This window comes from Leucoraja erinacea, chromosome 3 (assembly GCF_028641065.1).
Source record: "Leucoraja erinacea ecotype New England chromosome 3, Leri_hhj_1, whole genome shotgun sequence".
Lineage (NCBI taxonomy): Eukaryota > Metazoa > Chordata > Chondrichthyes > Rajiformes > Rajidae > Leucoraja > Leucoraja erinaceus.
This window is the reverse complement of record NC_073379.1, coordinates 77,575,723-77,598,559: the sequence shown is the minus strand read 5'-3', so window position 1 is coordinate 77,598,559 and position 22,837 is coordinate 77,575,723. Positions and strand designations below refer to the sequence as shown.

The following is a 22,837-nucleotide window of genomic DNA, read 5'->3' as shown; positions in this document are numbered from 1 at the left end:
GTGGGAAGCTATTCATCATTTTTTGCATTTGTTGCCTTTGATTTATGTTGTTAATGGCTTTAGATTACTTCTTCCCCTTGATTACTGAAATATTCTTAGTAAAAATAATTCTTTGTGGATGGCCTTTGTGGATACTTGATAGTTCCTTTATATAATGCAAATGTATTTAATAGTGTACTACGGTATTGACTTTGTTTTAAACTATATCCTAATGGCATTTACATTATAGCCATAAACATTTAGCTATGCCTGTGTGGGTGCATTAATTGTTTGGAACAACTGAATGTCTTGTAACTGAGTTGTCAGTAGAATAAGTGAATATATTAGTGACTTGTGTCAAGCTACAGACTACAGTGATGTATTTGTCTAATTTAATAATGTCACTTGAAACATGGCAATGATAATTAAACCGTGTTCTGTTCCGTATGTTAAATCTTAGAGAGAAAATGAAACTGATCAGCAGTCCTACGGATAGTAAATTTTTCTCTTCAATCCAAGAGTGAATATGTTGTACTTTACCGTGCATTAAAGGGCAGAATGAAAATCCATGTTACCATGGCAACAAAACTGCTTTCTAGATTGCTTCCTAAGATATATCTGCACGACAAGCAGATGTCTGAATCAAGTAGCGCTCTCTGAATATAAACAAATAACTTTTAGCAGGTGTTGGAAATCATATGGAAATCCTATTAAGAAGCCTTGGGTTCCTTTCTGTCAGGAAGCTGTTGCTCACAAAAGGGTTGGTTGGCTGAATGAAATGGACAGAATTAATTCTCATTAGGTTTTAGCTTTCCCAGGAAATTATTGTCTCAGCATGTTCTCTTTCTCCTGTGAATTTGAATGGAGTCTGTTCTCCTATTGATCTATTCTGCCTGCCCTCTGTAAATCAACACTTGAACTACTGTAGTCCTCTGAGATTTGTGATGTTTCCCCTGACTGGTCTGAGGCTGCCAGATTCTACATGGATTACAGGAGAAAGCCGAGGTTGTAAGTGCAGGAAAGGTGAAGCTGTTATATCTGCCCAGATGATTAAAGGTTTATTGATATTGTTGAGGATATGTGTTTTGTGTTCTGTACTGCAGCCAGCTTTCCTAATGCAATATTCCACTTGGCAGTACACACCAGTAGAACTGGGATAATTTATTTTTGCTTCTGGGTTAACTATTGTGTGTACACATTATACAAAGCAAATGGTATTTGCTATTCAGGCCGCAATTAATAGAATGTAGTCTGCATTTTAAAAGGGACGCTCTTTTCCATAGAAGATTTGTAATGGAGAACTAAAATGTGATTCTTATGGGAAGTTAATTATTAGTCAGCATTTTTTGTAAGTGAATGTGCATATTAAATGTCATTATATTGATGAAGAAACAAGTTCAGCAAAAGCTGCACCATTATATCCTTTCCCCCACCATGTGCTGCATTTTATAAAAACAATACAATTCACATTGGTGGTCTCTTGTTGCCTAGTAACAGGCCACAGGGTATGCTCCATGTGAAATGCGTGAGCATCTGTCTTTTAATCTTTTTAGTTTATTCTTCTCTGGGCACTGATTGGACCAATCAAACTTGTGGTTCTGACATTGCATGAGGAGGGATGAACTCCAGGATTCCCTTGGGCCGTGCCCTAAGTGTTTGGCAGAATCGAAAAGTGGTGAGGTTTAGCCAGGCAGCGTTTTTTGTGTTTGTGGGAGTTAGCCAACTCTGCTCTCAGATGGACTTTAGTAACTACATTTCTACCAGCCAGGGAATAAAATTGAAATTTACTTGTGAATCTAGGTATTAGTAAGAGTCATCTGTCTGTGTGAACAACACAAGGAGAGTAAAATCGCTTTTATGAACCCATTTTTGATTTATTTTGACCACCCGTCGTAATATTGAAAATGACTATCCAAGGCAATAGATAGGTTAAAATAAATTATTTTCTGTATATGGTTTAAAAAATAAGAAAGGAATTTTTATTTAAGCTATTTTTGCTGTGAAACTTAATAAAAATGTGAATTGAGTTTGAATGCAGAATGAAATTAGCAATGTGATCCTTGAACAAATGACCAAGTAGTTCCATGTGCATTATGAAGAAAAAAGTTAATCTGTAATCAAATATAGCTATCATCTAAAGGTAAATTATCGGTCTCAAATTTATTTGACAGTCTATACTTTGATTAAAAACAAAGATTTTATAGCATATTTGTTTTTAATAGCTGGACATGTTTCCCTCTTCCTTTCCCCTTTCCACTATCCCTCCCCATTTTCTCTTTCTTACTGCCTGTGAATGTCTAGTTGATTAGCTGTTATGCCGTGGTTACTGAATGCCAGCCATCCATCCAGAAGTAACATCCTACAATATTCAGTGAAATCCATGGCACAAAGATCACAATCACTGTGGGCAGTGTTCTTCAGGTTCACAAACAAAGGAAAATTCTGTCACTTTAACATTCACTACATTAGTGTTCAGATTTAGAGTTCTGACCTTGCGATGGATTTTTTTCATGTCAATTTTAATAATATTTGCTTCAGTTTGCATATTGAGTCGTGATTGGATATGCTAGTAGTACAAATGCATAAGTTGCTTGTGCAGTTTTTTGTGAATTATATTTGGTCAATTTTAAATATGGAAGGTTATTATACAAAAATAGACTTTGAATTAATTTCAAGTGATGAATGCATTATTCATTATTTCGATGCTAACCATTAAAGCACATTTTTTTCTTCTGACCCTGACCTGTTTTTGTGCTCTCTACATTTGTATCAAGAAACCACCATTGTGTTGCCTATTGCTATTCAGTGCAGGCAGCCAGCCCACAGAAAAAATTCAGGAAGCTATTAATTCATGGTTCACAGAATGCAAACCACTAAACAAGCACTCTGTATGACTAAATGATCCTCTATGTTTATTGAAGCAGAGGGCATAGAATGCAACAGTTCCTGTGGGGAAGGGTTTATACAAACTGTTTTGACCTATCCAGTTGTGGCTTTTACTGTTCTCAACAAGTACAGTATAAACATGCATTGAATAATTAGATAATTGCATAATTCAGCATTGCAGATTAGCCAGGGTGCAAATAGGATGAAAACAAAAGGTTAAGATAACAGTCAAAGTTCTTGACTAGAGATTTATTTATTGAAACATCGAACTTGCATAGTCTTATAATTGTCACATTTAAAAAAATATTGAAGATGTAACTTGCATGATTTCATTTGGGATAGGATTAGGAGGTGAAAGAAGATTGGAGCCAGGAATTCGCTTGAAAAGTAAAGGGTCGATTGAGAGACAGACAAGATTTAGAGAGAGTGATGGGGAGAAATGGTAGGGTGGAATGTTATAGAGTCATAGGGTCTTACAGCACGGAAGCAGGTCCTTTGGCCCAACTTGTCCATTCTACCCAAGAAGCCCCATCTAAGCAAGTTTACACATCCCATTTTCCTGTGTTTGGTCCCTATCCCTCAAGTTTTCCTATCCATGTACATCCAAATGACTTTTAAATGGTTTTACTGGACCTGTTTTAACTATTACCACTGACGACTCATTCTGTTTACCCAACTGTGTGGAAAAAGTTGTTCCCCAGGAACCCATTAACAAATAAAACCTATTAAAATATGATATTTTCTGTGGCCTAAATATGACAGTAGGTGGACCTCAGAACATTTTGACTCAATTTTATGGGCAATGCTATATTAACGTGACGGTAATGGAATTGCATCATTCTGTGTTTCTCTCATGCAAAACATGTTTTTTTTGTATACATTTGATTTATAGAACTAGAAGTGCTGGGTTGAATTTTCAGTGGTGCACTTGAATCCTGGAACTATCTAATTAAGAAATAATTAATTTTGATGTACATCTACATCAACATTATGCTTGCACCGCGCAGTACCACCTGTTTGCTCTGGGTAAAGAGCAATTTTTGAAGAAAATATCGGAGCCTTGTATGAAGGGACAAGTCTAAAAGAAATTCTGATGGGGTTCCAATTGAAATCCAGAGCTTGAATCAGTTTGTGTAAAAGACCTGCCCACAGTGTGCGATAGATCCAAACTAAGCCAATGGGTTTGAAAGGGTTGCAGGGCTAATAGAGATTGTGGGGAAAAAGGGTGTGAAAATACTTGGAATTTAAACTTTTTTAATTCAATATATTGAGAGACTGGGAGCCAGTACAGAGCTGTGAAGATAGCAGTATTGGATGAGGAGAACCTACCAGAAAAAAGCTGTGGATGACATTATGAAAGTTAACATGGTTACACTTAATGCATCATTACACTCTCAATGGTGAAAATGTTATCATTTATTGCGAGATTGTACTCTTTCCATTAATGCACATCAGTAATATAAATGACTATTTTGATATGTTTGTGGGCAACATGAAAAGCTACAAATGCAGGGTTTTTTTTTAATCAGTTGTACTATCCCACAAATTGAATCTGCTGTAGATGTGTTTATCTAGTTAGTGGAAGATATTGCAATAAAATTAACTAAAGTACTTTGCTTAGATACATAGAAAAAAGGTACATAAAGCAATTCTTTTTTTTATTGCTTGTCAAGAGTCAATTTAATTGTCGACCCCTGGAGGTCCCACCTGCCGTTTGCAATTACATTATGCAAATAGACCCCAGACACAGCAATTTTTTAAACATCCATCACATAGCCGTGATGGAAGGCCAAATAAACTTATCTCTCCACTGCACTCTATGAAGGGACAAAGTCTAAAGAAATTCTGATGTCCCGGGTTAAAGCCACGCCGGGTGGTGAAATCCAGAGTCTTGAGCCCCCGTTTGTGCTCGCAAAGTCCGCGGCCTCCAGCCCGCACAGTGATGTAGGCGCTCCAGGGACCCCCAAACTAAGTCGCCGTTGCAGGAGCCCCGAAAATGGGTCTCCCTCCAGGGAGCCGCGGGGGCTCCCGATGCCGGCGTCCACAATGGAGAGACTCTGTAGGCAGGCAAAAGCAGGGCTCCTCCACCGTCCACCCGCTCCGGACTTGGCCAATCCGCGACGGCAACGGTTTTTTACCTGAGTCCCCGGCTTATTGAGGAGCTCCTCGTTGCGGCCTCAACGATACCAGTACGACGAGAAAAGGTGAAGTCTCCAGTGCAGGGAGAGATTCAAAAGTTTCTCCCCCCCTCCCACCCCCCCCCCCCGCCCCCCCAATAAACCCCAACTAAAAGTACAAAAATACAGCTTAGACAGAAAAAAATAATAAAAACGCGTACAGGCTGCAGAGGCCGCTGCTGGCCAGAGCTGCGCCGCCTACCGGACTCATTATGACTATGATATGATTTGATATGAATTACTATTATTGAAAAATATTAAAATAAATAATATGATGTTTGCCTTTTCAGAGTTCCTCAGTGTCTCCATCAGCTAGTTTCAGAGCTGCTGAGAAGCACAGAGGTTCAAATGACTACTCCTCAGATAATAAGAAGCAGAAGACAGATGATAAGGATTTAGCAAAACGTTACGTGAGTAATGATTGAAATGATAGAAATGCCCTCATAAAATGTTGGTTTTATTGTAATTAAGCAAATTATTGTGTAATTTATTATTTCTCCCCTTGTATGTGACTATGGACTCCTTGATTACCTTAAAGATACTTTTAAAAGGATTGCCTTTAACTTTAGAAAAAGTGATGCTTTTTGTGAAATTCTACATCGGGCTAATGGGGCTGATCTTCCATTCTTGTACCAGCTTGTAGGCTAAATCTTTCCTTTGTTTCTTTGTGGAGGTTCTGCTATCCAATGCAGGCAATGACTTGTGTCAGCAACAGCATCTTCTGCCTTGCCAGCTGTACTGCCGTCTGCCTCTGCACCCCGTCATTCAATGGGGCACACAACCCTCTCCAGACTTCCCATCTCTCAGGCTGGGAAATCTGATTGCTGAGATTGCAAAAGGTTAGACCTGGCACAAGTACAGGAGACCTTGCCAAATGAAAGGAAATAATCAGTTGCCAGGAGAATAGCAATTAGGGCTTTTTTCCAATTTAATTAATTTAGCTGAAAAAACCCTTAATTATTTTAAGAATATCGTTTTAGTATTAAAACCAGAATCTTTGTATAATGGTGACAGTTTTGATTAAAGCTTTACCAGTTGTCAAAACTAAAAGACGAGTAGATCAGGCTGCTTGTGCTGACTCAGCATTGTGCTGCATTCCACGATGCTAATATGCTGGGAGGTGGGCTCCTAATTAAACCCTATTAGACCGTGGTCCAAAGATAGATGATCATTAATCTTGATTATCTGAAAATGTGTCCTTTTATTGTTGGAATAAACATTAGTATCAACATTTGAGTAAGAAAATATAGATGTGTTTTGTGAACGTGTTATTTCCTTCTCCATCACTATTCCAGATTTTTGAAATCAGTAATTGTATAAACTTTCAGATGCATACTTTGTTTTGTGTATGCAAATTGCCATGATCCTAGCTCAGTGTAAAGGAGAAGATGGATGCGACAAAGTAAAGCAAAGAATATGGCTGTACCTGGTGTTGAGAAATATCACTTTCTGGCCATTTTATCCCAGTTACTTACACTTGTCAAAGCTTGGTCCAGTTTTTCCCTTAGTTAGCTTTCTATAATTAACAATTTGGCTGTTACAGACTCTAGCATTGCTATTATTTAATCAAATATAAAAATAAAATAAAACATTATTTCTATATATTTTCTAGGATAGCGATGGGGAGAAGAGTGATGACAACCTGGTGGTTGATGTTTCCAATGAGGTTTGTAGATCTTGGAATATTGACTTCAATTACTTAATCGGTGCTGGAATTTAACAGACTTTGTTGTCGTAGTATTATACTGCAGATTTTCAAATTATTGTTAAACTTCCGTTTAAAAGATTTACAAGCATCAAATTAATCTTCACAAAATTAAAGATTTGTAATTAACTGGACATTAATCATCGAGTCAGTCATATAAGCACAGAAACAGGCCCCTCGATCAACTTATCCATGCCAACCAACATGCTCCATCTACACCAGCCCCATTTGCCCACGTTTGGCCCATATCCCTCTATCGTTTCCTATTCATGTATCTGTCCAAATGTCTATTAAATGTTTTTATAGCACCTGCCTCAACTACCACCTCAATATACTCACAAAATGGAAGCTTGACACAAGGAAGCCTCTCAATATAACTGAAGATATGGCCATCACAACTATTAAAGGAAATTTAAAAGGAAAATGTGCTGCAAATACTTGGCAAGTAAGCTATCATCAGTAGAAAGAAACAAAGTTACCTCCTTCTTCAGATGAGGCCTGATTTTCCGAATATATAGAGCATTTAGTTTTTATTTCAGATTTCCCGTATCTGCAATATATTGGTGTAGGAGAGAATTTATCGTGGGAAAGACTAATCATAATTAGTGGAGAATAGGAAATTAGCATTTCACATACCTGATCATTTACCTACCCAGTTTATTAATAACTGGACTTCATCATCTTGTCTGCTAAAGCTCTTGGTGTTAATGCTGGAGGACGATTTAGCTTGATCTTGCCTAAAGCTGTTGCCCAAACCTGAACCTAGTCATCTTGAGCCATCACTCTATGCTTGCTGACTGTGTTAGCTCCAGGTGTGGCATTGGCTGATTTTTTTTTATGCCTTGTTTTCAAATCACCATGTTTGTTTTTGTTTCTCCATTGCTGCATTCTCTGTCAGTCTGCAAATAATGAAAGTGTCTGCTCTTTTAATTAGTGTCTGTGCTTTTAGTTGCCTAGTTTGCTCCAGCTTCCCTGCCTTTAAATCTCTACCTCTCTTTTTTCCATCTGCAACAAAGTTTTTGACAATTTCTTAATTCCTTATGTGGTTCTGTTTTTCTTTTATGGACACTTGCACGATTTAACGTGGCTAGACATTTCATCTATTAAAACATTAGGCGCCAACTTGACAAAGTTACAACAGTGGAATATAGGCAAACTGCATAGCTAAAGCAGTACGTATTACACAGACCTAAGCAATCCAATGACTAATGGATGATACCAAAGATTTTGCAGTCCTCCTATGCCCATTTGTGTATAGAAATGGATAACTAAAGAAGAGGAAGCTTTAATACAGTCCTATTCTCAATGATGGTAGCGACAAGCACAAGACAGCCAAGGAAAATACACAGATTTCTAACCATTTTCAGTCAGAATGGACAATCAATCTTGGCTTTCTGCTCTGGACATAGAAACCAGTCTTAAACTAATTAGATTCACTCTTCATGAAAACAATAAATGGCTGAGAGCGTGGAAAATATAAAAGTTTTGCACTCAGCGCTAGTGATATCTCGAACTGAAATGTTCCAGTAAGTTTACAATAGTGATACGGAATCAATAATATAAAAAAATAGCCCAGGTCCATCACGTCCATGAACTGCAGGACAAATCTAATCCAGTCAATCGTAGCTCCATTAGTCAACATTAAATGGATAGCATTGTCAATGCCTTGCTCCATCAAGCAGTACTAAATCACCGGTGACCAGCTCATCTATACTGAGTTTGGATTTTGCTGAGACTATTTATCTCCTGAGCTTTGTCCAAAGAGGACAAAATCTGAATTCCAGTGGTGAGGTGAAAGTGATTTCCTTGGATGAGAGGGTGGCACTTGATATTGGAACATGGAATTTCAGATAAACTCTGTGGAAATGGAAGATAAAACTGAACGAGAGCTGGAGTCCTACTTTACGAGTCAGAAATTGTCATGCAACACGAAGCAGGCCCTTCAGCCTACCCTGTCTTTGTTGGCCATTGAGTGCCTCTCTGTACTAATGCCACATCCGGCATTCAGTCTATACCCTTCAATGCTACAATGTTCCATCCAAATACTACAGGTGCACAACCTTTTATCCGAAAGCCTTGGGACCAGACACTTCTCAGATTTTGGAATTTTTCGTATTTCGGAATGGAAGATTTTTAGCGTAGATTAGGTAGGTAGCGCGGGCGGCTTGAAAAGTCTGGAGCGGCTGCCTCCTCCCCGGAGACCGGGGAATCATTGTAAATCATTGCTTAAATGTTAGTCAGTTAGTTTGAAGGGATTTTATGTGGTGGGGGGGGGGGGGGGGGGGGGGGGGGAAACTTTAATTCTTAGGGGGAGGGGGGGGGGGACAATGGGGGGTCGCCGTGCAGTAAGCTCCGGAGCGCTGTGGCCACCGACTCCCAACATCGCAGAGCTGGGGCTGCGGGCGTCCGGCCGCGGGCGGCGCCGGTTGGAGCTCCGACCCCAGCAACTCTACCCCGGGCTGCGCGGCGCTCCAAATCCAGCGCCGCCCGCGACCGGACGGCAAGCTCCGCGATGTTAGTCGGCGGGCGTCGATACCGTGCAGGCAAGCTCCGGAACGCTGTGCGGTAAGCCGGAGCGCGACCGACTCCCAACATCGCGGAGCTGGGGCTGCGGGCGTCCGGCCGTGGGCGGCGGTGGATTTAGAGCGCCGACGCAGCCAGGGGTACCCCTGGCTGCGCGGCGCTCCAAATCCAGCGCCGCCCGCGACCGGACGCCCGCAGACCCAGCTCCGCGATGTTGGGAGTCGGCGGCCACAGCGCTGGGATACCAGCGGGGAGCGGGCCCACCGGGTCGCTGTGCGGTAAGCTCCGCGAGCGCTGTGGCCGCCGACTCCCAACATCGCGGAGCTGAGGCTGCAGGCGTCCGGCCAGGGCAGCGCTGGATTTGGAGCGCCGCGCAGCCAGGGGGAGTTGCCGGGGTCGGAGCTCCAACCGGCGCCGCCCGCGAAGCCCAGCTCCGCGGGGAGCGGGGCCACAGCGCTGGGATACCAGCGGGGAGGGCAATGCCTACCGGGTCGCTGTGCGGTAAGCTCCGGAGAGCTGTGGCCGCCGACTCCCAACATCGCGAAGCTGGGGCTGCAGGGCGTCCGGTCGAGGGCAGCGCTGGATTTGGAGCGCCGCGCAGCCAGGGGTAGAGTTGCCGGGGTCGGAGCTACAACCGGCGCCGCCCGCGGCCGGACGCCCGCAGCCCCAGCTCCACGATGTTGGGAGTCGGCGGCCACAGCACTCAGGAGCTTACTGCACGGCGACCCGGTAAGGCATTGCCCGCTCCCCGCCTCTCCGACCAGGTAGGGGACTAAGAATTAAAGTTTCCCCCTTCACATAAAAGCCCTCCAAACTAACTGACGAACATTTAAGCAATGATTTACGGATGTTTAAGTGACTCCCCGGAGGAGGCAGTCGCTACAGCAGTACAGACCTGGGTTGACCGTGGGTCGTTTCGGGTCAAGTTTGGCGCCAAACGCGAGCTTTGGTGTGCAGACGACATCCTGGAAAAAATGTCCGGTTTTCGGAGCTTTTCGGTTTCCGGAACTCCGGATAAATGGTTGTGCATCTGTACTAAGTATTAAGAGAGACGATACCTCCCTCCACAATCCCCTCAGTTATTTTTTCAAAATCTCAGCCATTGTTTCAGGTGAAAAAAAATGTTCAAATGCCTTTAAATACCCTCATCCTTCCCTTAAACCTATGCCATCCCTCCCTGCCCCCCTCTCCAATTGTAGAGACCCCAGCTAAGGGTAAATGTTTCATACTCTACCCTAACTTTATCCTTCTGAATCAGATTCTCCAATGAATGATTAATGGAGATCAAATATGAGACCTTCTGAATTAAAAAAAAAAAGCTGCAGTCGTGTATTCTTTCTCCCACTCGCCCCCCCCCCCCCCCCCCCCCCCCCCCCCTCTTCCCCCTCTCCTCACTCAACCTGCCCTCCAGCTTTTCCAGAGATGCACAGCATTAAGATCTCTGGTTTCAGCTGTACTTGAAGCCCAGCTGTGTGCCAGTCCTGTAGAGTGGCAAATGCTGCAAATGGCAATGCTGAGCCCCTCTCCTTTCCCATCCCATCCACTTCTCCCCAGAATGACTGACTCCTCTCTGGCACTTCATTTCTATCAAAGATCTTTTTGCTTTAATTTACATCTCTCTAATAATGAAATACTTTTTCAAATATTTCAAAGAGATTTAATTAATAACTTTATTTAAAATAGTTTCAACCACTCGCCATTGATTAACATGAATGTAACAAAAATAAGATACCACATAACCAAACTTACTTCTGTCATCATGACTTACTCCTGGTCCGATTGATATGAATGGAGATGCTGACCCTGGTGCAAAGTTGAGGTACTCTGGCCAGGTACTCTTACTGTCAGTGTGAAGTCTATTGGCTGAGCGGCAATTTGAAATACCATGAATCACCACCTAATTTTCGATTGTTGTATTGAAGAGCCACTCATTCTGGAGCCATTGGTGTAATAGAATTTTATTACATTACATACAGACACACGAGAAGCCAGGTGGAAAAACCTCTAACTCAAATGCACTGAGCAAGATAGTCAACAGGAACCTTTCTGTAATGCTACGTGCAAGTATGAGATGCAGGACATTTACATATATTTTTAATATGCTGCCAAGTTACTTTCGGGAGTAAGGGGGTGGGGGGGCGGGGGGGGGCAATACTGGACCTAGTATTAGGAATTGAGAAATTAGCCTGGCCAGTGATTGTGTTTCAGTGGGAGAGCAGTTTGAAAAAAGCCATCACAACTCCTTCAGTTTTAAGATAGTTATGGATCAGAATAAGACTGGACCTCAGGGATCTGGGAGTGGTGGGAGGGCATGAAATTGCTAAATTGTAATGAAAGGCAAATTGTAATCGGTACCTTTTTCTCAGGTTGGAAATGTCAAAGATTAGCGGGCATAGCTTTAAGGTGAGAGAGGCAAGGTTAACAGAAGGTGAGTGGGGCTCCTTTTATACTGAGCTTGGTAGATGCCTGGAACACACTGTCATAGACAGATATGATAGTGGCATTTAAGAGGATTTTAATGTGAACATGGTTATGCAGGGAATGGATTATGTGCAGGCAGTTGGGTGTTTTATCTAGGTATCATTTGGCACAGACATTATAGGCCCGAGGGTCTGTATCTGCCCTGTACTTTAGTATGTCCTATTTCTAGCCACAGCCAAGGCTCCCCATCCACATTAACGGGACGGAGGTGGAACGCGTTTCTAGCTTCAGGTTCCTGGGAGTCAACATCTCCGATGACCTCTCTTGGACCCACAATACCTCTACTCTGATCAAGAAGGCTCATCAGCGTCTCTCCTTCCTGAGGAGACTGAAGAAGGTCCATCTGTCTCCTCAGATCCTGGTGAACTTCTACCGCTGCACCATCGAGAGCATCCTTACCAACTGCATCACAGTATGGTATGGCAACAGCTCTGTCTCCGACCGGAAGGCATTGCAGAGGGTGGTGAAAATTGCCCAATGCATCACCGGTTCCACGCTCCCCTCCATTGAGTCTGTCCAAAGCAAGCGCTGTCTGCGGAGGGCGCTCAGCATCGCCAAGGACTGCTCTCACCCCAACCATGGACTGTTTACCCTCCTACCATCCGGGAGGCGCTACAGGTCTCTCCGTTGCCGAACCAGCAGGTCGAGGAACAGCTTCTTTCCGGCGGCTGTCACTCTACTCAACAACGTACCTCGGTGACTGCCAATCACCACCCCCCCCCCCCGGACACTTATTATTTTTTATTCAAATCGTTCGCTATGTCGCTCTTCAAGGGAGATGCTAAATGCATTTCGTTGTCTCTGTACTGTACACTGACAATGACAATTAAAATTGAATCTGAATCTGAATCTGAATCTGAATCTGAAGGACTGAAGAGTAGCCAATGTTGTTCCTTTGTTTAAGGTGGCATTATGATTGTCCAGTGTGGATTATCCAAGAAATTATAGTTCAATGAGCCTTGCGTCAGTGGCAGGATGGATTCTAGCTAGTTAGGGCTCTTAAAGATAGCGGAGTCAGGGGATATGGGGAGAAGGCAGGAACGAGGTACTGATTGTGGATGATCAGCCTTGATCACATTGAATGGTGGTGCTGGCTCGAAGAGCCAAATGGCCTACTCCTGCACCTATTGTCTATTGGATAGGATTTACTTGCATATGGAAAAATATAGGCGTATTAGGAATAGTTGGCATGACTTTGTGCAGGGCGAACTTGATTTCAGTTTCTTTTTTGAGAAGATGACAAAAAGGATTGATGAGTATAGAGTAGTGGATGTTATCTACATGGACTATGGGAAGGCATTTGACAAGGTAGCTGTTCCATAAGATTGGTGTTTAATCTGGACAAATGTGACATATGCAATTTGGAAGATCAAATGTAAGGTGAAGGAACACAGTAAATGGCCGGACCCTTCAGAGCATTGTTGTACGGAGGTATCTTGGGGTGCAAATCCATAGGTCCTTGAAAATGGCAGCACAGTTTTCACCTGCATACAAAATATTGATTTGATCAGTTATTCACAGATGCTCCTTGTTTCTGTGTTTATATCCGAGAATACTGAAGAAGAGCTATGAATGCAAGGATGGTTGTTAAAGGAAGTATTGCACTAAGTAAATGCCATCTTTCCCAAGTTGGCTACATCACAAGATGATTAATTTCTACTTCCTCCAAGTTGTACACTGACTTTGTGTTATTTTCTCTGAAAATATATGGTGGCCAATTCAGTGTTTCTCAATAGTATTTACATGAAGTTTAATGAATTTTGTGCAATCACTGTATATCTATTGAACATTAAACTGCATCTTATTACAATGTGTTGCTGTCGTCTTATATATAGTTTCCTACAGGTATAGCTCTGTCTTTTTATTTTTGTTTTAAAATTTGCCCACTGAACATATATTTTTTGTTTAGGACCCAACTTCACCAAGAGGTAGTCCACCTCATTCACCACGGGAAAATGGTTTAGATAAATCTCGCCTCTTAAAAAAGGATGCACCCATAAGCCCAGCTTCCATTGCTTCTTCTAGTAGTACTCCTTCTACAAAATCCAAAGAAATGAGTCTTGTGAGTATTGTGTCCATACTTCTCCCTAAATTGCAGCTGAATAGTTGCAATAGATGCACATTCCAATTTAGTAGAATTCTGCTTTTCATTAAGTCAGCACAACCTTATGACAGGATATAACTTATCAACCACAATTTTCTGCAAAAGTAGTGAATTTCAGTCGGAAGTCAAATATATAATCTTTGGAAAGTAGCAAAACTACAAATCCAAGTCTGAAAGAGAAATTGATGAAAGTACATAGTAAGTTGATTAGTATCTGTGAAAAATAAGCTGTTGGCTCTATTGCAGATCCTGCATTAGAGAGCCCCCAACTAATTCAAAATCAATCATATTACTTTAAAGTGTGGGGTGCAAGCTTGTAATTCATGCATCTTGCAAAGATCTTGACAAAGTTATTAACAAATTTGGAATTGAACTCAGGCAAATGCATTGTTGGCATTACAGGTGCACAACCTTTTATCCGGTGTTCCGGAAACCGAAAAACTCCGAAAACCGGACATTTTTTCCAGGATGTCGTCTGCACACCAAAGCTCGCGTTTGGCGCCAAACTTGATCCAAAACGACCCACGGTCAACCCAGGTCTGTACTACTGTAGCGGCTGCCTCCTCCCCGGAGACCGGGGAGACACTTAAACATCTGTAAATCATTGCTTAAATGTTAGTCAGTTAGTTTGGAGGGCTTTTATGTGAAGGGGGGGTTGAAGGGGTAAACTTTAATTCTTAGTCCCCTACCTGGTCGGAGAGGCGGGGAGCGGTCAATGCCTTACCGGGTCGCCGTGCAGTAAGCTCCGCAGCGCTGTGGCCGCCAACTCCCAGCTGGGGCTGCGGGCGGCGCCGGTTGTAGCTCCGACCCCGGCAACTCTACCCCTGGCTGCGAGGCGCTCCAAATCCAGCGCCGCCCGCGGCCGGACGCCCGCAGCCCCAGCTCCGCAAATGTTGGGAGTCGGCGGCGTCGCAGCGCTGGGATACCAGCGGGAAGCGGGCAATGCCTTACCGGGTCGCTGTGCGGTAAGCTCCAGGGCGCTGAGGCCGCCTTCTCCCAACATTCGCGGAGCTGGGGCTGCGGGCGTCCGACCGCGGGCGGCGCTGGATTTGGAGCGCCTCGCAGCCAGGGGTCGAGTTGCCGGGGTCGGAGCTACAACCGGCGCCGCCCGCGGCCGGACGGAGCCCCCAGCTCCGCGATGTTGGGAGTCGCCGACCAGGTAGGGGACTAAGAATTAAAGTTTCCCCCTTCACACCCCACCACCACCACCACATAAAATCCCTCCAAACTAACTGACTAACATTTATGCAATGATTTACAATGATTCCCCGGTCTCCGGGGGGGAGGCAGTCGCTCCAGACTTTTCAAGCCGCCCGCACTACCTACCTAATCTACGCTAAAAATCTTCCATTCGGAAATCCGAAAATGTCCGAAATCCGACAAGTGTCTGGTCCCAAGGCTTTCGGATAAAAGGTTGTGCACCTGTATTTAAAATATCGGTTGATGGTAGTTTCCACTGCTATTACAATACTAATATCTAGTGAATGATTAATGTATTATTTTGTAGTTACAGTATTGACAAAACACTTTCTTGCTTTTGTACAGAATGAAAAATCAACTACTCCTGTGCCAAAGTCCAATACTCCAACTCCACGATCAGATGCGTCAACTCCAGGAAGTACTTCCACTCCAGGATTGAGGCCTATCTCTGGCAAACCACTAGGACTTGATCCAATAGGTAGCAACGGGTTTATTAAAAACTGTTGACTTTTTAGACCTGACAATGTTATATTTACTATTGGCATGGTTTTGCATTTTAATGGAACAGAATCAATTGCTTTCACATAGATTTAGAATTACAAAAACAATTATAATACAATTTAACCTGCAAAATGTTGTTACAGGAAGCAAATTGCAGACAGTAGCACTACATAGATCATTTTTCCATAGCACTACATATAGACCATAATTTATTTGATTGCTCTGATAATGTTCAGCTGCAAACATTCAGCTGTTGCAGATACTGTGAGCTTCCATTCACTGATTTCAGAATTTGGTGATTTACAGGCTTGAGGACTCCTATGGCAGTTCCATGTCCTTATCCTGCTCCTTTTGGAATTGTGCCCCATGCTGGTATGAATGGAGATCTAACGAGTCCAGGGACATATGCAGGTTTACATAATATCTCCCCTCAGATGAGTGCAGCAGCAGCTGCTGCAGCCGCGGCAGCTGCTTACAGCCGATCTCCAGTGGTGAGTCAATTAAGTGGATTTTTAATCCTAATTTGTCCCAACTATTTTATTTTTATCTTTGAGATGACTGCTTATTGAATGATTTTTGAATTAAGGAATAAAGTTTATTTTGTGCCCCTAAACTGGTGTTAATGTGGAAATTGATAACAATGAAAGCTTTTTGAATAAATGTTTAAGAGGTAATTTTTTAATTTTTTTTTTAAAGCCTGGTTTATTATTTGCTCTTCATGTAAATGTGGCAAATTAACTATAATTTATTTCCGTCAAAAAAAGGTTGGATTTGATCCACATCACATACGTGTACCTGGCATTCCTCCAAACTTAAGTGGCATCCCTGGAGGAAAACCGTGAGTGTATAATAATAATTCTGCTAATCTAAAAATTGCATGAGGAAAATGCCTTGTAATTGACTTTCAGTGCAATTGTACCACTCGTCCTGTTGCTGGTGAATCACTCTGGGTACTAGGTCTCAACAAACAGGAATAGAAACATGTCGTTCTCAGCCTGGTAATGATTATTCTCAAGGGGTGGATGAGAGGGCTATCAGTGAGATTGAGATAGTTCCAAAGCGAAGCATCAATATTTGAATGAGATAGTGACATAGTCCACATAGAGCACTAGTTAGAACTGATCACACTGACTATTGCTTGCCACACTAATGCAAAGTAGATATTTATGCTGCCAATGGAAGTTGTTGGTGGTAATAGGCTTGATGGATAAGCAGGTTTCTTCTCTTTTAGCTCTGGATAAGTTCATAATTGAAAGCAATAAATATGTGCTTGTTCAGTTCTAACAGTGCACCATCACACTTGGTCTTTCAACCATGATTTCACTGACCTTCACCTTTGCCCTCTGGACTTGCACATGTAAGATATATTCCAAAAGGGATTCTGTTGGGCAACTGGAACCATACTGGAATGTAGACGTCTTGAGCACCTGTTAGACAAATCGGGGACCTAAACAAATGAAAAACCACAAGCATTTCAAGTTCTGACTTTAGCATTCAGGAAATACTATGGATGAATTTTATTTAAAATGTTGTAATGTTGCAGAAATAATGTGCAGTGATTTGCTAATCAGTGATTTAATTCTTTGTTCAGTGCTTATTCATTTCATGTAAGCGCTGACGGACAGATGCAACCTGTGCCTTTCCCTCCTGATGCTCTCATCGGACCGGGAATTCCAAGACATGCTCGGCAAATGAATTCTCTGAGCCACGGTGACGTTGTCTGTGCAGTGACCATCAGCAATCCTACGAGACACGTGTACACTGGTGGAAAGGGATGTGTGAAGGTCTGGGACATTAGTCACCCTGGGAACAAAAGCCCGGTCTCTCAGCTGGATTGCCTGGTAAGAGGAATGGTGGGAGGATAACATGTTATGTGGAGGAGTAATTGAGAAATGGTTACTCTACTTGCACACAGACATGTATTGGTCAGGAAAAGGAAGTTTTTATTTGCCGTAAAATGATCTTTCCTCCTAAGGGCGGAGCAGTGTCACAGCTGGTAGAGTTACTGCTTCACAGTGCAAGGGGCCCGAGTTTATTCCTGGCCTTGTGTACAGTGTGTGTGGAGTTTGCACATTCTCCCAGTGACCGCCTGTATGACTGTGGGTTTCCTCCATGTTCTCTGATTTCCTCCTAAATCCCAGGTTTGTAGGTTAATTGGCCGCTGTAAATTACCCCAGGTGTGCAGGGAAGACATGTGAAAATGGGGTAACATAGAACCAATGTGAACAGGTGATTGAAGGTCAGTGTGTTCATGGTCAGCTGAAGGGCTTGTTTCTACACAGTATCTTTCAATCAATCATCAAGTTGCACAACAGTAAAACTCTAATAATCTGCTATCCAGTAATTCGGAAATCCCAATGGCTCACTAGGTCTTTCCTCAGCTGTGATAAACTCACCCATATCCCAGTGTGCCTTATAAACTCAAGATAGAAATAAAAAGCTGGAGTAACTCAGTGGGACAGGCAGCATCTCTGGAGAGAAGGAATTGGTGATGTTTCGAGTCGAGACCCTTCTTCAGACTGGTTCAGACTTCTTCAAACTCAACTGGATGACTAAAAAGAACTATTACTGTGTAATACGTTAAACTGAATCAAAAGTGTGTCATTGTATTGATAGGAATATTATCTGGAAAATCTGCCAATCCAGCACTAAGGTCCCGAGGGTTCTAGATTATCAAAATTACCATGCATTGGGTAGACGATTGGGTTTATTTTAGTCTTAGAGATACAGCGTGGAAATAGGCCCTACAGCCCACCAAGTCCACACCGCCCAGCGATCACCCGTACACTAGTTCTATCCTACACACTAGGGACAATTTACAGAAGCCAATTTACAAACCTGCACGTCTTTGGAATGTGGGAGGAAACCAGAGAAAACCCATGTCACAGTAAGAATGTACGTACTCCATACAGACAGCATGCTTTGTGAGGATTGAAGCCACATCCCTAGCACTGTATGGCACCAACTCTACTGCTGCACCACTGTTAATATTGTATCTAGTAATAAGAAAAGTAATATTCAGAATGGCACGTACTGAAATATTTTCTGCTTTTATTGTTAAAGATCATAAGGAATAATATGCAAATTAATATGAACTGTAAAATACAGCAAACACAAATGAAAATTGGGCTTACAATGATTAGCGAAATTTGAATTTTGGATAGACAGCATTAGCTCTTTATGATGCACATTTTGATAATGAAGAGAAAAGTGGAAATTCACTGATTCATATTTGCTGTTGCTATAGTATTATTTCCAGGAGTAAACTTGATCCACATCACATACGTGTACCTGGCATTCCAGGATATCTTTCTGTAATTCTTTCATGGGATTCACCATGCACAGATAAAATGATCTGTCATGACAAAACATCTCTGAGAATTTCCAGAGATTCCTTCATGTGATTTGCAGATTTTTTTTTTACCCTGATTTACATGAACAGTCCCAGATGCACTCAAGATAAGCTTCAATCGTGTATCCGCTACAAATTACTTTTCTGCAACTTTGCATTTGTTGTGGACATTAATGGAACCTACATGGAATAATCCTCAACCTATTAGTGATCATTTGTATTTTTATCTATAATTGGGCAATATCAATTTGCACAAACTTTAAAGCTTCAAACACAGTCAAATTACAGGCATTCCCCCACTTACATAATATGCAAGTTGTGTAAACTTTTGCAACAGGAGGATGGCGGAGGCTTCACGTCCACTTCATAGAGATAAAAGCATAGCCCGTGCTCTTTTCTCATCTAGTTTCGGACACGGTTGGTGTGACTCTGGGAAGGCGAGTGAGAACGAGGGAGGCGGTGGAGAGCCTTGTTCCACAAGGTGCCACAAGGTCTGTCACAAGATGCACCAACAAGCCCTTCTTCAGCAGCTGTCACACTGACCAGTTGGCGCAGCAGTTGTGGCGACTAAAGTTGTATCCCCTGGCCGATAGTGCTTACTTCAGGCTGCCGCCAATGACAGGACATCCTCTGTCAATGTGGGGCTTCCTCCCCTTTTACTAGATGCTGTTTCTTCCTGTCTTTTTGTCCACTCTGTCGCACTCCCCTCCATTGCTGCCTCCATCTCCTTCTGCCCCCAAAGTCCAAAATGGGAGATGTTGGCAGCTGCAGGGGAGGAGGAAGAGGACGAGGAGGAGGCTGCGATGGAGGGGAGAGTGGACAAAGCAACAGTCAACAAGAAGAAACAGCAGCTGATATGAGGGGAGGTGATTGAGTGCATCCTGTCGGTGGCAGCGGCCAAATGAAAGCGCTGTCAGCCAGAGGCTACACTGAGCCGCAACATCAGCCACGTCAACCCACGGTGCGGCAGCTAGTGAATATGGGCTCGCTGGTGCAGACCAATGCCATCAGCTCATAGTTTTACAATGAAATGACACAAAGTGCTGGAGTAACTCAACAGACTGAATCAGTCTAAAGAAGGGTCCTGACCTGCTGAGTCAGTCCAGCACTTTAGGTCCTTTTGTGTATTAACAAATTCTTTGTTTCTACCAAGTTTTAAGATGAAATCGAAGCCAAAAACTGATTAGCGTAAGGGCTTACGGAACATAACCCTTGGACTAGTCAGGGTGTGTCTATAAGCAGTTTCCTAAACTTGTCAACACTGCCTCATGAATCATGAAGCCTATCATTACTGATCTGCTTCCTAGGAAAGCAGTTTATCAATTAAACTAACTCGAATGTATTCCTTGGAGTTTCATAATTCTACTTCTGAGCAATTTTATTTTGTTGTTTTAACTTGGAAATGCTGAAATTTCACTTCCGAATGGAGATTTTGGGACATGGACCGGGGATTTAAACATGTGATCTAGATTGAAATGTTGGTGCAATTCACTGTGATACAAGTAGTATATATTCAGATGAGATGTTTAACCAAGGGACCCTTGTTTGTTCATTGATGTCAATTGGAAAACTCCCATGCCAATCTTTGAAGAGTTAGTTAATTTCCCTAGTGTCCTGTCTTCCTGCATTCCACCCACCCATAATAAATAATGTGAACAAAAATACAATTTACCCATATTACCTATTATTTTGTAATTGTTTGAGTCGCCTTATGAGCAAATTAATTATTTTATTGCTCTATGTTACAATACATGGGATTGTATTTCAAAGTAATTACGTCTGTGGTGAAGTGTTTTGACCCTATATGAAAGGTGCCAAATATTTTTCCTTCCTTGTAATCAATTGCCAAGTGACTTAATTATATCTGGTTTTGATAGGCTGCCTTCCAGCCAATCTTCCAGTGTAATGGAGACAAAGGGGACTGCAGTCACGAGAATCTTGAGCAAAAAAAAGTGCTGGAGGAACTCAGCATCTGTGGATCGAAATGGACAGATGATGTTTTGGGTCAGGACTTTCTTTAAGCCTGACTGAAAAATAGCCTGTCCATTTGTCCATTTTCCTCCACAGATGCCACCTGACTCACTGAGTTCCTACAGCAATTTGTTTTTTTGCTCAGTCTACTAAGCTGGTTACCTGGCAGGTGTTCAAATGAGAAACTAAGCTTATGTGGGTGCAAGTCTATATCCGCATACTGGCTAGTTCAAAGTTCCTTGTCACTGTGCCCTTTGCCTCATTTAACAGTGGGTTACGGAGTTTTGATAGTGCTTTTGTTTTCCTACTTTATGTTAGCAGTCATTATGCGCTCTTGCCAAAGTACTTTTTGGCACGCTTTTGAAAATATTTTCGGTACTTGGTTTAACCAAAAATGTTTAAAATTATGATTTGCACCATTTGAAAATGCTGATTTTCTTATCACAGGATATTTAAAAGTCTAATTGCTAAATAGCATACTGTTTTCAAGTCCCATATTCTCACTGCACAGTTCCATTTCAAAATATTTAAATGTGCAGATTGTAAAATTTCTAGTTTCTGCTAGTTCCTTCTGGGTAATCTTTCTCACTTTCTAGGATGCTCTATTATAAAAGCCTGGTATTTTATTTCAAGCCATGAGCAATATTTTTTGTTCTTATAGCTTTGTAATGCACTTCTATGTCCTTTTAGTCTTGCTAAAGGGCCTGTCCCACTTACGCGACCTTTTCGGCGATTGCCGGCACCCGTCATAGGTTGCTGAAAGTTTTCAATATTGAAAATTCAGCGGTGACCAGAAATATGCTACGACTCTTTGGGTGACCAGGATACCTCTCACGACCATAAAGGTGACCTCTGGTGACGTCTCACGACCATACGGGCAACCACTTGGCGACATGCCCCCTGGTGAACCCCGCGACATGTCGCCAGGGGTCGCCTGTATGGTCGTGAGAGGTCTCCTAGTCACCCAAAGAGTTGAAGCGTCTTTCTAGTCGCCGTTGAATTTTCAACATGTTGAAAATGTTCGGTGACATATGACGGGTGCCGGCAGTCGCCGAAAAGGTCGCGTAAGTGGGACAGGCCCTTTATGCTTTGTACGGACAAACAGACTTGGCACTGGAGAATTCCTATAGTGAAGCAATTGGTAGTTTAAGAAATTCCAAAATAATGTTAGCTTCTATGTCTCAAATTTAATGCCTGCATATTTATCCAGAAGATTATTAAACAATGTAATTCAATATTAAGTAATTACTTAGGAGAAAATTATTCCGATCAAATACCCAAAACGCAAGTTGAATACATTCACATTACTCCATATAGACTCCATATAGACTGGTAGCCTGCTCATGGATATTAGCTAATGGGTATTTATTAAATTATTGTAGTTCACAGCACTATAATGGCAACAATATTACTTATGAGCTCTAGTTGTTTAAATGAAATCGTCAGGAGGAATATTCGGCAAATAATGTTGAAAAGAAGAAAAAGTTCTACATTTGAATAATCTCAAATTCTAATCATATTTAATTAAAGTAAACTTGCATGGCCAGTGCACAATTGGTTGGAAAGAAAATCTCTCTACATCTTATAGAAGTCTTAAATGGAATAAGGTCATGAGGAATAGGAGTAGAATTAGGCCATTCGGCCCATCAAGTCTACTTCGACATTCAATCATGACAGATCTATTTCTCCCTCCTAACCCCATTCCCCTGCCTTCTCCCCATAACCTGACACCTGTACTAATCAATAATCTATCTGTCTCTGCCTTAAATATATCTATTGACTTGGCCTCCACAGCCACCTGTGGCAAAGAATTCCACAGATTCACCATCCTCTTACTAAATTAATTTCTCCTCATCTTTTTCCTAAAGAACATCCTTTAATTCTGAGGCTATGACTCTAGTCCTGGACTCTCCCACTAATGGAAACATCCTCTCCACATCCACTCTATCCAAGCCTTT

At 42.2% G+C, this 22,837-nt stretch overlaps 1 protein-coding gene across 20 annotated transcripts in view; it reads left to right on the top strand.

Annotated features, from left to right (window-relative positions):
• The window catches only part of LOC129695752 (transducin-like enhancer protein 4), a 126,634-nt gene that overhangs the window by 86,308 nt on the left and 17,489 nt on the right, over window positions 1-22,837 (top strand). For 19 of the 20 annotated variants that reach the window (XM_055633017.1, XM_055633020.1, XM_055633019.1 and 16 more), the window contains 7 exons: window positions 5,333-5,452; window positions 6,655-6,708; window positions 13,661-13,813; window positions 15,401-15,533; window positions 15,863-16,047; window positions 16,321-16,394; window positions 17,148-17,397. In XM_055633017.1, the coding sequence (XP_055488992.1) occupies window positions 5,333-5,452; window positions 6,655-6,708; window positions 13,661-13,813; window positions 15,401-15,533; window positions 15,863-16,047; window positions 16,321-16,394; window positions 17,148-17,397 (969 nt within the window). The remainder of the gene's footprint in view (window positions 1-5,332; window positions 5,453-6,654; window positions 6,709-13,660; window positions 13,814-15,400; window positions 15,534-15,862; window positions 16,048-16,320; window positions 16,395-17,147; window positions 17,398-22,837) is intronic. The other variant, XM_055633016.1, reaches the window with a different exon arrangement.